This window comes from Heterocephalus glaber, unplaced genomic scaffold (assembly GCF_053883595.1).
Source record: "Heterocephalus glaber isolate CG9 unplaced genomic scaffold, H.glaber_assembly_v1.0 deba00001481, whole genome shotgun sequence".
NCBI lineage: Eukaryota > Metazoa > Chordata > Mammalia > Rodentia > Bathyergidae > Heterocephalus > Heterocephalus glaber.
The window spans coordinates 59,531,383-59,544,202 of record NW_028258317.1 but is presented as its reverse complement, the minus strand read 5'-3'; the positions used below and the strand labels follow the sequence as shown (position 1 = coordinate 59,544,202).

At 39.3% G+C, this 12,820-nt stretch overlaps 1 protein-coding gene across 1 annotated transcript in view; it reads right to left on the bottom strand.

Annotated features, from left to right (window-relative positions):
- LOC101711492 (proprotein convertase subtilisin/kexin type 5) overlaps positions 1-12,820 on the bottom strand; it is an 86,220-nt gene that overhangs the window by 11,314 nt on the left and 62,086 nt on the right. The window contains exons 12-14 of the mRNA XM_087184122.1: positions 12,065-12,282; positions 4,646-4,746; positions 2,732-2,915 (exon numbers count right to left, since the gene is read on the bottom strand). Coding sequence (XP_087040248.1) covers positions 2,732-2,915; positions 4,646-4,746; positions 12,065-12,282 — 503 coding nt within the window. The remainder of the gene's footprint in view (positions 1-2,731; positions 2,916-4,645; positions 4,747-12,064; positions 12,283-12,820) is intronic.

Genomic DNA, 12,820 nt, shown 5'->3' with positions numbered 1-12,820 from the left:
TTCAAAATTGATGGAGAAATAAGATACTTTCATGACAAAAAGCACCTCAGGAACTTCATGAATACCAAACCAGCACTCCAAAAAATTTTAGACAAAATCCTAGGAAAAGACAATGAGGATCACAACACCAGGAAACCCAGCAGAATGAATCCATTGGGCGTGACAAATTAAATGCAAAGAGGGAGAATCCATCAAAAAGAAAAAGTCATGACAAGGCTTTTAAAACTTTGAACTTCATCTCCCTAATGAGTGTATAATTCAATCTTATTATTGTACTGATTAGTATTTTTCTGATTCTAGAGTTGCACACCATTCCTTGTGCTATACTGGCTATTTATCATCTTCTTATGTCTACATTTTAATTGTGTTGTCTATTAATGAGCTCTAAGAATTCTTTATATATTCTGCTCATAGGTTATAAGCATTGTAAATATGGCCTGTTTAAGGACTACTTTTCATTTTAATGATGTCATTTAAAATTCTAAATTTTGATGGAATCTCATTTATCAATTTTTTTCTTTTATACATCATTTTTTTTGTATCCTAGGTAGTTCTTGCCTACCCTGAATTCATAAATATTTTCCCTTATAATTTCTTCTTAAAGTTTTATACTTTTAGGCTTTCTTATTTAGGTTCATAGATTCCCTTCAAGTTATTTTCATGTATGGAAAAAAGGGGTTGAGGTTAATTTTTTATATACGGATACCAGGTGTTCTAGTGCTGTTTGCTGAAAAAATTATCTCTTCCTCAGCTCTTGAACTGGGTTTATATTCTATAAAATGCTAATGTTAAATAACCTTTCAAAACTCAGTGGACCATATATATGTGGTTCTATTTCTAGATTCTCTGTGTTATTCCAATGATCTATATGTCTTTCCTTACACCAACACTGCCTTGATTACTGTAGCTTTAGAAGAAGTCTTAAAATTAGGTACTAAATGTCTTCCAACACTGTTTTTGTTTTTAACTTTTCTAGGTCTTTTGTACTCCTACACAATTTTTAAATTTCAATATCCAAATGTTCATTTATAGCAAGTATACACAGACCTGAATTTTTATATATACCTTGTGTTTTCTAATCCTGCTAAATTCAAGTACAAGTTCTAGGGGCTCCTAGAGATTTCTTAGTATTTTCTCTGTAGATGATCATTTCATCTACATATAAAGATTTTGCCTCTGCCGTGCCAATTCTATCCTAGTTGTGTCATTTTATTGCCAGACTATTTTGGTTGGGCCTAGGTTTCAAAGTTTAATGGACAGATAAAGAGTAAGCATATCTGCCTTTGTTTCCCACCTTAAGGAGAAAGTATTGTATCTTCCCCATTTATATAAGGCATTCTCGCTGGAAGTATGGAGTACATGTCTTTAATCTGTTGAGAAGTTTCTGTTCTATTTCTAGGCTCCTGATAGCTTTTACCATGAACAGCTGTAGAATTTAGTCCAATACTTTTTCTCCAACTAGTGACAGGATCCTATGGCTTTTTCCTTTCCTCTGTTAAGATGATGACTTTTGGGGGTGGATCTTCCAATGCTGAGCCAACACTGCCATCCCTATAGCAAAACCACTTTCTACATCCTGCCAGATCTGACTTCTAAGAGTTTGTTTTGTTAAACAAATTTCTACCTATGTTCATACTTTTTTCTTCTATTATCTTTATCCAGTTTTAGGATTAGCACAATGTTGAGTTCCTAAAATGAGGGGAGAAGTGTTCCTTTTTTTTTTCTGCTTTAATTGTTTGATATAATTTATCAGTTAAAATGTTTATGAGCCTGCTGTTGTCATATAGGTAGGTTTTCAAGCTAGGAATATACTTTCTTTAATAGGTGCTATTCAAATTTTATATTTCCTCCAGAGTTAGTTTCATTAATTTGTCTTCCAAGGTACTTCTTAGAAGTTGTCAAATTTATTTCAAAAACGATTTTTGTAATATGCTTTCTATATCTTTTTTAAATTCTGTAAAATCTGTGGTAATGTCTCCTAGACCTTCATATTGTAATTTAAAAAATGTATAACTGATATTGTGTAACAGGAAGAAAAGGTCTAAAAGAGCAGGGGAATTGTGAGGGGTAGGGGAAGGGAAAAAAAGAGAAAGGAAAAAATATGAGAAGAGGAAAAAAAATGGAAACAAAGTCTTTGCAAATAGGGAGGGGTAGAGGGTGTGGAGGGAGGGCAAGGGAAGGGGAAAAAAATAAGAACCAAGGAACTCATGTAATGGTACAAGAGCCCAATGTTGAATGTAACTGTATTGTATACCGAGAATGTACCAATAAATTTAACGGGAAAAAAAGATAATATTGGCATCAACTTCTTTAATAGCTAATACCTTCCTTTTTTTTTTTTTTTACTAGGAGGGAAGACTAAAAGAAAGGAAGTAAATGTCTGGAGGTCAAATTCTACATTATGTGAGCTCTGCTCTGAGAAGCAGCACAGTGGTGGAAGGACCAAAATATTCATATTTTAACTTCATGTCAATCTCTTAATATTGATGTGGACTGAGTATGTTAATCAGAACTTTTGAGTCTCAGTCTCCTCATCTGGAAGATGGGGTTTATAATGTCCCTTATGAACTGGGATAATGGATGTGAGGGTTCAGGTACAGTAGGCACCTGGAAGGCACTCATTAGACAGGTGGCCTTATTGATCTTCCTGAAGTCTCCTCCCCTCCTGCTGCTTCCATGGACTTCCTGAGGCCTTGGCCTTCCTCTGCAGGGGCGCCTCCTCTGCCCTCACCCATGGTATCCTGGCAGTCACAGCACTCCTGGGTGGTGGGGTGGGAGGCATTGCAACACTGCAGGCAGCGGCTGTCTTCCAGGTGCAGCAGCAGGGGGGCAGAACACACGGTACAGTTCTTGGTGCTGGGTCCCTTGCATTCCATGCAGCTCTCATGGCATTTTTCACAGGTAAATTTCTCTCCCTGTCAAGAACAATGAGGATCCTTTTGAGTGCAGAGGGATTAACAAGGCACTGGAGTTCCCAAATAGGAATTTCATCTTGTCTCCATAAGGTAGGAGCCATGTGGGGGACTGCAGATACAGGGTGTGTTACGCGTTCATTTTCACTGTTCTGGGTGCAAGAACCAACTCTCTGATACTGGATGGACCCATGCCTGCCCCCGACCTTTGAGATCTGCAGTAGTTGGGGACAGGCTTCCAGCATAATTTCTTATTAAGTGACAGATTCTGTGCTCAGGGACAGCTCAGGTAGGAATTAGTTTTGTCTGGTCCACATGATACAGACTTTCACAGTTTTAAACATTCTGGATTCATTTCTCTTATTTCAAAAGTGTTAAATTTCACATGTAATCAGTTTCTAGTTTCTCTTTAAAATCTAGAAGACCTGTTAATGCTGGAATCCTCACTCCCACATGGCAATGTCACCAACAGAGCTGAGTGGCATGACACCATTTTGATGCACTCCTATTTAATTCAACTCTAGCACTTACTATTATGTCACCAAGACACAGGTGACACATGAATTTCCACTGTCCACCAGGTGGGCTCTGTGATCCCCTCTCATCTAGCATCCTTTGCATTAGTTACCTGCTTAGCCTCTATGGTTGCTGGATTCTTGTGGCCAAGACCCAGGATGATATCAAAGGTGACTCTGTAGCTAAAGCAGCTAAATATCATTGGAAAGAGTCCAGAGATGAGAAAAAAAGTGGCTTCCCTCCTGACAAGTTGTTCCTTGCCTGGAGCTAGAAACCTGGGTTGGGGAAGATACCTTCCTATCCTACTGCTGTTAACTTTGGAAGATTGGTAAAATAGAAAAGGAAGAATGGCTGGAATGGGCAGCTCAGTGGTAGCACACTTGCCTGGCATGTATGAGGCCAAAGATTTGATTCCCAGGACCATGATCAATCAATTTTTTTTAAAAAAAGGAATGGAAATTACATTGTTGAACATCTTGGCACATTACAGATGCTGACATGTTTTTTCAGCTGTTAATTAATCAAATTCTCTGTTTAGTTCTAGTTTTGTTACTACTTATGTGATTTTTTAGCAAATTATTTAAATTCTATGAGCCTCAGTTTCTCCAAACTGTAATGAGGGCTGGTATCAGAATTTAAAGCGAGCTTATATCTGGATATGCTAGTTTGAGTTCATTTCACCATGGATAGACTAACTCATTTGCTAAAGTTTGGAGACACAATTAAGAAATTAGTGGACTCAAAAAATCCATGGCTTTTAATGCAAACAGATGAATCCTTCTTAGTACACTGTGAAGAAGTGCAGGAAATGAAAGGGAAACACGTGTGGGATTCTTGCCTTATTCAGATGTTTCTGGTTAGACAGCACAGGGTCAAAGAGAAGACAGTTTGTACTCCTGAAATAACATTCTCATGTAGACTAAAACCTCTGGAATCATGAAAAACCTTGAAAGGGTTCATTCTGAGGCTCTCCTCACTCAATTGCCCCATTATTTATCTTAGATCTTCTCAATTCCTGTGAAGACTACAGTAAGGACAGCACTATTATTTCATTATTTTATGGGAAAAGATGTTAAAATGTTCTGTGGTGAACATTTTTAAACTATAGTGAATGTTGGAACTTTAAGGTGTTCTGATTGTCTCAAATGACATTCAGGAACTGAGTTTATGTTCCTTTCTAAAGGGGACGGGAGACAGCCAGTCCCAGCTCTCAGTACCTCTCCCATTCGGTATTTCCCCACAAAACAGTCCAAGGTGCACAGTCCTCCCATGAGGTGGTAGTTCCACACACAGGATAAGCAGTTCAACACTCCTTTTCCTGAAAGAAAAAACAATTCCAATTGTGAGACCAACCTCAGATTTCAACCTCTGGCTTGGTTCCAGAACACCCAGGAGCAAGGAGTATGCAGAGTGGGGCTGGGGATTTAGCTCAGTGGTTTCACCGCCTGCTGTACAAGCGCAAGGATCCAAGTTCGATCCCCAGTACCAAAAAAAACACAAAAAACAAAAAAAGGGAATATGTAGAGTAAATTGAAGAAGACATCAATAGAGGATTAAAAAAGTCTACAAGACAAAGTAAAGACTTACAAATTATCCCATTAGTCTACATAGACTCTCAGTCTGGAAATTGAGGATCTGGAGATCACAGATATTTTATAACAGCAAGAGAAGAAGTTTTCAGAGAATGAGAAGGTTTCTAAGGTTTCATGCAGAAAGGTTTCTAAGACCTTTCTTTGTGTTGATTACTATATAACTAGTGAGGAGGATGACAGCAGCTGGTGTGGAAGGTCCCAATCCCCAAGGGTAGGTCATGAGTTGAGAGTCCCTCACTGAGAAACAGCACTAGACTGGGATGTGAAGTTCTAAGGCTGAAAGAACTTGGCAGATCATTTTATCCAGTGATTCTTATCTCTGGGAGAGGTGATGGTAGTGATAGATTCTTTTGAAACTCTCTTAAAAGCTATGAACTCTCTTTTCAATTTGCCATCTTTTTTACTTATTATTTTATAACTACAGAAACACTACTAGTAAGACTCAGACATGCAGCGCCACTCATCCAAGATTACAGAGGCAGTGGTCAAATCAAGATACAAATTCAGGTTTGTTGACTCACAGTACAGTGCTTTTTCTACCACTCTTATCTGCCTTAACTACTGAACCACCAAATAGGGAACCTCTGAATCTCTAGAACCTGTTCTGGGTGGAAACATCTCTCTCTCCTAATGCAGACATCCCAAGAATGAGTGACTCAAACATTTCCTTTGTGTTTACTGGAAAGGGTTGGGGACAGGAGACCTGAACACCAGTCCATTTTATGAGGAAGGCTCTGGCACTTCCCTGATAATTCAAAGCAGGAATGTGGGAGAGACTGGCATAGACTGTGCCCAGAATTGTTAAAACTTGATGTAGGTCTTGCCATCAGAACCACGCTATCAAGGGTGGTTAAACGAGCTTGACAAAGAACCATGAGTTCTATCTTTCATACTTACAAAAGAGTTAAACTGACTTTTATTGTCTGATCTGAGAGCTTAATCATTTTTGCTGTTTCTATTTCCCTTTTTGGTTTTTGTGACATTGGGAATTGAACCCAGGGACATTCTACCACTGAGGTACATGCCCAACCCTTTTTATATTTTATTATTTGGGGACACTCACTTGCTGAATTGCCCAGGTGGGACTTGAACTTGTGATCCTCTTGCTTCAGCCTAAGTGCTGGGATTATAGGTATGCACCATTATGCCTGGATGAACTTCATAATGTATAGTGTTTCTATGAAAAAATGAATTCTGAGCACTGAACATCTTAAAGAATAAACCATTAGGAATCAACTGCTTGTGAGGTAGGGGGCTGCTTGCAGTGGTATAGATCCACAGCTACTCCATTTTCATTTTAGCTCTAGCTTCACACAGAATTTCTGCATATTCTAGAACATAATTGTGGTCTCTGATGGAAGAATAAATCTTTTACCTCTTTCCTTTTCCCATCCCTCAATTTCTTAAAATAAAGCTTAGATGGCTTATTCCAAGTTTTAAATACAAGAAGTTTTATTTTTATAAAACTTTGTTTTTAATGAGGAGAAATTAAGGGCTTTTGAAATCTAAAACAATGGAATTCATAGAGTAGAATGCTGGTTAGCAGAGGCTGGAGAAATGGCAAGAACTGAGAAATATTGCTTCAAGGGGCACCACAGTTTCATGTAGACAGGAGGAATAAGTTTCTCAAGATCATTTATTTTACAGCATGATGATTATAGATAATAACAAACCACTGTATATTTTAAAGTAGCTAAGAGTAAATTTTAAATGTTCTTATGACATAAAATGATAATTATTTGAAGTGATAGACATGTTAATTAGCGTAATTTAATCCTTCTACATTGTGTGTGTATCATAACATCACTTTGTATCCTATAAATATATGCAATTATAATTTGTCAATATACGGTAAAATAAAAGGCATTAAAAACCCCAGAGGGCATATTCTCCACCACTGAGTTACACCCCATCTTTTTATTTTGAATTAACACATAATAATTGTTTAAATTTATGGAGTACAACATGTTTTGACACTTTGTATGCTGTGTAATGATCAAATCAGGGTAATTAGCATATCCAACAACTCAAACATTTATTGTCTGAGAACTCAAAAGTTTTCTTTTCCAGCTGTTTAGAAATACGGATTATTATCAACTAACTCACAGTCACTGTGGAGAGGAAGGAACACTGGGAGCATATTCATCCGGGTAGTAACTGTAACAACCTCTCCCGACCCCCTCTTCACCCCTCCAGCTTGGCTAAGGCCCAGAGCCTATGGGTGAGCAGTGACTCCAGTTACACACACTATAGTGCTCTCCTGGAAACCTGCACACTTGGGACCCCAAATCTTTCAAAAAGGCAGGCTGCTAATTTTCACAATGTTTTCTCTTGCTTTCAAGTTTAAGACCCTACCTCTATTATTGCTTCTAAGAGCCTTGGGGTTTAAAAGACAGGCATTTTCACATTTCCTTAACATTTGGAATAGTTCACCACCTGCTCTCCCTGACTAAACCCCGTGGGATGAACTCAATAGATGCAGAGCAGCCCCTGGGGTGTCCGTGAGCATTAGCTCTGCTCAGAGAGGTCTCTTGGGGAAGTCAGGTGGCTTTGGGTCTACAACTTGGACTTTCATTTCAAATAATCTTTTGAAGAGGACAAATAAAAAGTTAAACATATGACTGCAAGGAAGAGCTGATTATGGACATAGCAGTTGCATAAAAGCTACACATTAGGCAGGAGTGAGTTCTGCTTCTCCACTCTCGACAATCAGAGTGTTTCAATATATTTCTTTTTAGCATCCTAACATTAATTGGTAGTTAAAAGTGAATGAAATATAATTTATTTGGTACATGGCTTGCTTAGGTTTTTTTGCTTTTTGTTTTTGAGGCACTGGAGATTGAATCTAGGGAGCACTGAGCTACATTGCCAGCCCTTTTAATCTTTTTTTTTTTTTTTTTTTTTTTTGAGACAGGGTTTTGCTACATTTCTATGTTGCCCATGTGGAACTTGTACTTGCAAACTTCTTGCCTCAGCCTTCTGTGTAGCTGGGATTACAGGTGTTCACTACTGTGTCCAGCCCCAGTAAACTTTTCTTGATTCTTTCAAGCATTGTCATTTCTTAGTATGATTGCTAATGTTTTAAGAAAGATTTCATCCCTTAGTTTTTCAACTCAATTTACAGCCCAATAAAAAAATCCTCTTCTCAAATTTTATAAACTGTATGTTGTAACACCAGAAGACAGATCAAGATTCACTAACCAGCTGTCTTAGTTACTTTTCTCTTTTATGGGACAAAATACCCAACTCTCATAAGTTAAAGGAAGTTTAATCCTTACCACTGAAAAAAAAATACATAAATTCAGGTTCTGACATAACCCAATTGGTTCTAAACATATCAAAATTATAAAATAAACATACAAGTGTAAACAGAGCAAACAAAATAAAAGGAATATATGGGCTAAAAAGATAAGATGAAATCTTTCGGAACAGAAAGGGGATATAAATACAAATTGGTTGTCAGGTTCAAGCACCCAGCTATGGCACTCTGGGGCCAGAAGTAGGTAGTAGTGGCCGTGAGTTCGACTTTTCTTATCGTAGTAGAGATTCAAAGTGTTTCATGTGAGACCAGGGCCCAAATCCAGGTTTTGAATTTAAACCACGTGTCAAGGTAGGACTCCAATTTCACAGACAATGAGCTCCTGCGTCCTGAGCGGGTCACTGGGGAGATCTGTGCTGTGATGAGCATCACCACCAGGAGCACTGGGCCCTCTGGTTTGGACAGAGTTTCAGGTGGGAAGCACAGGTAGGGTTAGGTTTTAAGATGAAGGAGGAGATAGAAGGAATAAGGAACCCAAAACGTCATCTTTCGTTCACAATGAACTTAAGATCAGTGCTTCAAAATACATGGACAAAGTGAATGCTAAGATAAATAACAAGGGCTGTGCTGCAGCTCAATGGTAGAGCATTGGCCCAGCATGTGCAGTATTTGGGTTCCATCTCCAGCACCTCAAGAAAGAAAAAAAAAGATAACAAAACACAATTCTCAGAGCGTGAATTTACTTTAGATAATATTAATTTCATAGATAGGTTTGACAAAATCTTTAAAATCAGTATGTTTGAGATGCTCAAAAAATAAATGAAGGCATAATATCTACAAAATATTAAATTATGAAACAAACAGGAAAACATGAAATAAAAATAGATGAACTGGGCATGGTGGTACACGCCTGTAATTCCAGCACTCAGGAGGCTGAAGCAGGAGGATTGTCACAAGTTTGTGGCCAGCCTGAACTATATAGGGAGACCCTGTCTCAAAAAACAAACAAACAAATGATGATCATGAAATAGAAACAATTAGAAATGCCAATCAGTTGCCAAAAATTCAGAACTATGATAAAGACATTTAGAAGAGAAAACTGAGAATTGAACCCAGGGCCTTGCTCATTCTAGGCAAGTACTATCCCACTGAACTACATCCCCAGACCTTTGTATTTTACTCTGAGAAAGAGCCTCACTAAATTGCACTATCTGTCCTCTTTCCTCGGCCTTCTGAGTAGCTGGAATTAGAGGTATATGTCACCACAATCAGTTTAGGGGTCTTAAAAATATAGTGAGTTAAATTAAAACCAAAAACAACAACAAAAAGAGAGGTGAACTTTAAACTGTTAAACCCAGAAAGCAAATTAGGAAAATGGAAGAGTGCTAAAGAATCACTCTAGTAAAAATCATAGTCAAAAGAGATAAAAATATACAAGAATAGGTAGGAGCTATAGCAGACAGATCAAGAAACTCTAAATTACATTTCACAGGTATTCCAGAAAAAGAGATTTGAGGAAAGGGTGGAGAAGCAATATTTGAAAATGTACAAAAGGACAATTTATAAAAGGACACTAAGATTTGTTTCCTGTACATCCGCTCAACACTTATGAGCACTTCACCCTGTTGCACACTAGACTAGGAGCAGGGGGTACAAAATGAATGTGATAATAGCTCTTGCTTCCGCTTGAGGGACTCACAATTAGTAAGAGAGATGGACATTGGTGGCACACTCCTGTAATCTCAGTACACAGGAGGCTGAAGCAGGAGGATCAGGGCAAATCTGAGGCCAGTCTGGACCACAGAGGAAGACCTTGCCTCAAACAAAACAAAAACAAAAAAGCAAAAAGAGAAAGAAAGATATGTTTAATGAAAATGTAATGTACACAGAGCTATGCAAAACACTGAATTACAGGATCAGGAAGGGGGGGAAGAAAACATCTAAAAGGACTAAGGCAAGCACAGAGAAGACATTCAAGCTGGACCCTGTAGGCTACCTAGAGCATCGTCCTCAGGACGGAAGACCGAAGTCAGGGAGAGCATGAAAGAGCAAGGTAGGTTTAATGGCTGCTGAGGTTCTGGGTAGTTCTAGGTGGTTCTTGGTTCTAGAATACAAGGAAGAAAGATTAAGACTGAACTTAAAGAGATTGAATGGAGAAAGATTTTGATCACCTTTAAAAATGGAAATCATTTACTGAAAGTTCATGGAAGAACTGTAAGTAAATAAGTCATGCTCATTGATGTGATGACTAGGGTCAGAAAGAGGGGCTGCCTCCATCAAAGTGAACGCTATGCAATGCCAAGCCATTGCCAAAGGAAATTGCCAAGTTCATTTTGAAAATAAGAACTGAAATGTACCCTACCATCCATTAATATTTATCAAGAAATCTGACCACTGTGATGCACACCTGTGATCTTAGCGACTCAGGAGGCTGAGGCAAGAGAATCAAAAGTTCAAGACTAGCCTGGGCAACTTAGAAAGAACCAATTCAGAAAGAAAAGGAAAGAAAGAAAGAAAGAAAGAAAGAAAGAAAGAAAGAAAGAAAGAAAGAAAGAGAGAGAGAGAGATGGAAAGAAGGAAAGAAAGAAAGAAAGAAAGAAAGAGAGAGATGGAAAGAAGGAAAGAAAGGAAGAAAGAAAGAAAGAAAGAGAAAGAAAGGAAAGAAAAAGAAAGAAAAGAGAAGAGATGAGAAGAGAAGCAAGAGAAAAAAGAGTGCTGGAGATGCAGCTCAGGTTAGGGTTCTAGGTTCAATCTCCAGTGCTTGAAAAAACAAAAGCAAAACAAGAAATGAAATAGAGTGTCCTTTCCCCCTTTTGTGGTACGAGGTGCTGGGGACTAAGCCCAGGGCCTCACACATGCTAGACAAGCACTCTTCCACTGAGCTAGATTCCCAGCCCTTTTTGTCTTGTTTTGAGACACAATCTCATTGGACTGTCTAAGCGAGCCTCAAACTTGTAATCCTCCTGCCTCAGCTTCCTGAGTAGTTGGGTTTACAGGGATGTGCCACCATACTCAACAGAAGTACAGAACCTATTTCTTACATGTTGAGATTTCATTGTGGTCATCTTTTTATGGAAAGACATAGGGGAAATGAGTGAATGTGCATTTTAGAAGGCCTCAGGCATTAGTGTTCTGAATCACCTGGTGTTGTGTATGGCGGGGTGAAGGGTCAGAATGACTGCTGGCTTCTTCACAGATCTGATAAGAGATGATGGGGTGGATGGAAAAGGAGGATTATGAGAATGGAGGAGATCTACTTAGAGAAATATTTAGGACAGAGTGTCAACAGACCTCAAAGTCGGCTGTGTTGGAGGTAGGTGGGGTGGGCAGGAGGCAAGAGAAAGAGAAAAGTCAAGGACAATGTCAAGGGGTCAACATGGGCAGTGGCTGGATGGTGGTCTCATTAGCAGAAGTTTAGGGCTCTCTGGGACAGATACACAGGTGTATGGAAAGCAGGAATGAGTCTGGGAGCATTTGAGGTAGATGTTTGAGAGAGTTCTTGACGTTACAGAAATAAATTGATTTCCCTAGGCAGATGGGACACAGCACAGCTGTCCCACAGGAGCCAATGTCTATAGACGGGGTTTGGAGCCTGAGGACTCAGAAGGGCAACGAGAGGTTGCAGGAAAATGCAGAAGCTGGGTGTGAAGAGAGTGTGGTGGCCCAGGAGGATTCTGGGCCTGAGACTGGGAAACCAGAGGATCCTCCGAGGGACAAAAGGTCAAAGCTGCAAGGAAACTTTCCATCTTCCATTCATATGTGCAAAACCATAGATCTCCTCTCACCTTTGCACTCCTTGCAGGTTGGATGGCACCTCTCACAGGTCTGTGTACTGTGCTCTGTGTAGTAATGCTCTGGGCAGACCCTGTGACACTCTCCCTTGGAGCGGAGAAGAAAGAAATAGGGATCACAGGACAGGCAGTCCGTGGGGTGTGGGCCCTTGCAGTCCTTGCAAGTCTTGTGACACTTCTCACACTGCCCGGTGGAATTGTCTGCATAATATCTGAAACCAGGAGGGGGCAAAGACAGAACACAGTCATCCCTCAGTGTCTGCAAGGACCAGTTCCAGGGTGGACACCAAAGTGCATGGGAGGAGCAGAGATGTGTCCATTTGGGGTGAAAGCACTTGTGGAAAGTTTGAGGTTATGGCCCTTTACTTTGGGTCTGGAAGCTCTCGGTGCCCTACCTTATCGATTGGGAAGGAGAAGTTAGCAACATGTCTATAATTAACATTTCTTTTTGCTGGGATGTCCAGCGGTAAAAAAGAAGTCAATTCTTCTTCTAAATTTGCTATAGCCAGATGTTCTAATAAACACACTAGCAGTTTTTTCTAGTAGAAAATGCTAAATGCTTTCAGGATAATCAGGTATATCTGGTTGCTTATGAAAACTAAACCTATAATCTGTGGATTTGTGGTAGGTGTGATGTGTTTGAGAATTCATGGGCTATAAATGGAGCTGTTAACCAAAATGGTTCCCTTTGTAAAATCTATGTTCCATGTGCATTGCTTAGACTGACCTTGCAGATTGAATCTGATTTGC